This window comes from Tetrao urogallus (genome assembly GCF_951394365.1).
Source record: "Tetrao urogallus genome assembly, contig: scaffold_86, whole genome shotgun sequence".
NCBI lineage: Eukaryota > Metazoa > Chordata > Aves > Galliformes > Phasianidae > Tetrao > Tetrao urogallus.
The window spans coordinates 44,360-47,280 of NW_027638845.1; the positions used below are offsets into that span (position 1 = coordinate 44,360).

At 58.9% G+C, this 2,921-nt stretch overlaps 1 protein-coding gene across 1 annotated transcript; it reads left to right on the plus strand.

Annotated features, from left to right (window-relative positions):
- Positions 1-413: 413 nt before the first annotated feature.
- On the plus strand, positions 414-2,231 carry LOC306957702 (CLK4-associating serine/arginine rich protein-like; the record flags this gene model as incomplete). Its single annotated transcript, XM_079551177.1, has 4 exons — positions 414-612; positions 692-788; positions 865-943; positions 1,974-2,231. 4 exons carry the CDS (start codon positions 414-416, stop codon positions 2,229-2,231), a joined length of 633 nt encoding a protein of 210 aa, XP_079407303.1.
- Between the last annotated feature and the right edge of the window lie 690 nt (positions 2,232-2,921).

Consider the following 2,921-nt stretch of genomic DNA (forward strand, 5'->3'; position numbering starts at 1 on the left):
GGGAGAAGGTTGGGGTTGAACTGGGATGGTTGGGGTGAACTGGGAGAAGGTTGGGTTTGAACTGGGATGGTTGGGGTGAACTGGGATGGTTGGGGTGAACTGGGATGGTTGGGTTTGAACTGGGATGGTTGGTGTTGAACTGGGAGAAGGTTGGGGTGAACTGGGATGGTTGGTTGGGTTGAACTGGGAGGGTTGGGGTTGAACTGGGAGGGTTGGGTTTGAACTGGGATGGTTGGGTTTGAACTGGGAGAAGGTTGGGTTTGAACTGGGATGGTTGGGTTTGAACTGGGATGGTTGGGGTGAACTGGGATGGTTGGGTTGAACTGGGAGAAGGTTGGGGTTGAACTGGGATGTTGGGGTTGAACTGGGGCTCTGGGCCGGGTTGTTTGAGCTGTGCTGACTTATGGGGTGCCATGGGGCGGCGCTGTGGGTCTGGGCCGCCGCTGAGCCCCATTTTGCCCGCCAGGTTGGCGGAGAAGAAGGCATCCATCGGCTACACGTATAAGGACAGCACCGTGGCCGAGCTGGAGAACGCGGCCGAGAAACGCAGCGACGATGAGGAGAGCGAGGAGGAAAGCAACACGGACGAGGACGAGGTCATCCCCGACATCGGTGAGAGGCGGGGGAACCCAGGTTAATTAACGGGCTGCTAATGAGTGGCGCCGGGTGCTGAGCGCTGTGCCTGGCGCAGATGTGGAGGTGGACGTGGACGAGCTGAACCAGGAGCAGGTGGCCGACCTCAACAAGCAGGCGACCACCTACGGCATGGCGGAGGGCGACTTTGTGCGATAGGGACCCCCCCCCAAATGGGAACAAGGGGGGCTTTTGGGGGACGGCGCTGAGAGGGGCTGCGCTGTGGGGCAGGAAGCTGAGGAAGGACAAGGAGGAGGCGGAAGCCATCAAGAACGCCAAGGCGCTGGAGGAGGAGAAGGCCATGTATTCGGTGAGCGGCTCCGCGCCCCCCCCATGGAGCCGTGGGGCAGCTGAGGGTCGCGGCCCCACAACTTGGGGGTCCCACGGGTGGCGGGGTTTCCAACCAAGGGAAGAATGTTGAAGTGGCTCCAAAACTCGTTTAATTTTCACTTAATATCAATCTTGCCCTGCAGGTGGGATTTTGCTCTACACAACATCTGACTAATTGGAAGAGCCCTGATGGCCGTCTACATTCAGCATCCACTCACGCTATTCTTCCCTTAAAGCAGGACTCTGAATCCTGATGTCCCCTGTACACTCTGGAAACTGGAGAAAAAAGAGGCAAAGTAGAGAACAAAAAGTAGAAAGCAACGCACGTCACTGTAGAGAAGTCAGCAGGAAAGCTCACCATAGGAGGGCTGTGGGCACCCCCTGTGTCACACCCCAGCGTTTGGGGCAGCCCTCTGGGGCCCCGTCTGTGCCCTCCCCCACAGAAAACTTGGTTCCCATGGGGTGGGGTTGACACCCCTCTTGTTTGTAAGGAAGGTTTGCTTTTTGATCATGGGGATTTGGGGATGTCCTCCGCATGTAAATAATAAGGGGCGGAGGAGCGGCTGTGGGGCTCCATATGTCACCCTGGGGGTAAACTTTGGGGACAGAGGTCAGTGCAGCATCCTGGCCCCACAGCCCCTATGGCCACGCAACCACTGCAGCCCCATCTCGTAGCCATCCCTTACCCGTGTCCCACAACTTTATCCCATCCCATATCCATCATATCCACCCCACAGCCATCTCAAACCCATCCCATGTCCACACCCCACATCCTATCCCCATCCCATATCCTATATCCATATCCATTCCAAATCCGTATCTGCTCATCCGTCCCGCTCCCGGGCTTTCATTGGTCCGGTGCCTGTCCGTCCCGCCCCCGGGCTCTCATTGGTCAGGTGCCTGTCCGTCCCGCTCCCGGGCTCTCATTGGTCAGGTTCCGGTCCGTCCCGCCCTCGGGCTTTCATTGGTCAGGTGCCTGTCCGTCCCGCCCCCGGGCTCTCATTGGTCAGCGGCAGCTCCGCCCGCTCCGATTGGCTGAGGCGCGGCGCGCGGGAACGGCCGTTTTTCAACCGGCTCAGAGCCGCTCTCCCCTCTGGCGGCTGCGCTCCCGCAGCCCCGGCAGCGCTGCATCGCCGCTGAGCGCCGGAGCTCCGGGCAGCAGCGAGACGGAACCGCGGCACGACGGGAGCGGTGCTGAGGACAGCGGCGCCGGAGCCGGGAGGGACGGAGAGCGGCACCGGGACAGGGAAGGAAGGCTTGTGGGGTGAGGGGCTGGGAAGGCCGGGGGCATCCAGGGAGGCCCACGGGGCTGCAGTGGGCTGTGGTATGGGGGTATATGGGGCTATAGGGTGGGTGCAGGGGGATTTAGGGGAGCAGAGGGCTGTGAGGGGGTAACGGGGACACGGTGCTCTAGGGAGCATTGGGGGGGTGGGAGGGGCTGGGGAGGCATATGGGGAGGGATATGGGGGCTGGGGGAGGATGTAAGGAAATACGGCTGTATGAGCGTCTGTAGGGGGAATACAGGTGGGACAGAAGGGATGTGGGGCTGCAGGGAGCAGTGGGAGGGCTATGGGTGTGACATGGAGAAACGGGCACAACAGGGGTCTGCGAGTGGGTACAGGTGGGACATAGAGGCACATAAGGTTATAACAGGCTGTAGGGGAGCATTGGGGGGCTTGTGTGGGCACAGGAAAATAGAGGGTAATATGGGGCTACACTGTGTGCTGAAGGGGAATGTGCAGAGAGAAGACCAAGAGAGAGGCACAGATATAGGCAGGATGATGGGGATGAAGGGGGAGAGTCGGTGGATATAGAGCATCTCCAGGGATCAGAAAAAAGCAACAAAGCACAACAGAAAAGTGAGAATTAAAGAAAAAAAAAAAAGCAAGGACTGAAGAAGAAATAAATTGACAAATGGGAGTGTATCCAGGAAAAAAGAGAAAAAGCAGAGCAGGCAA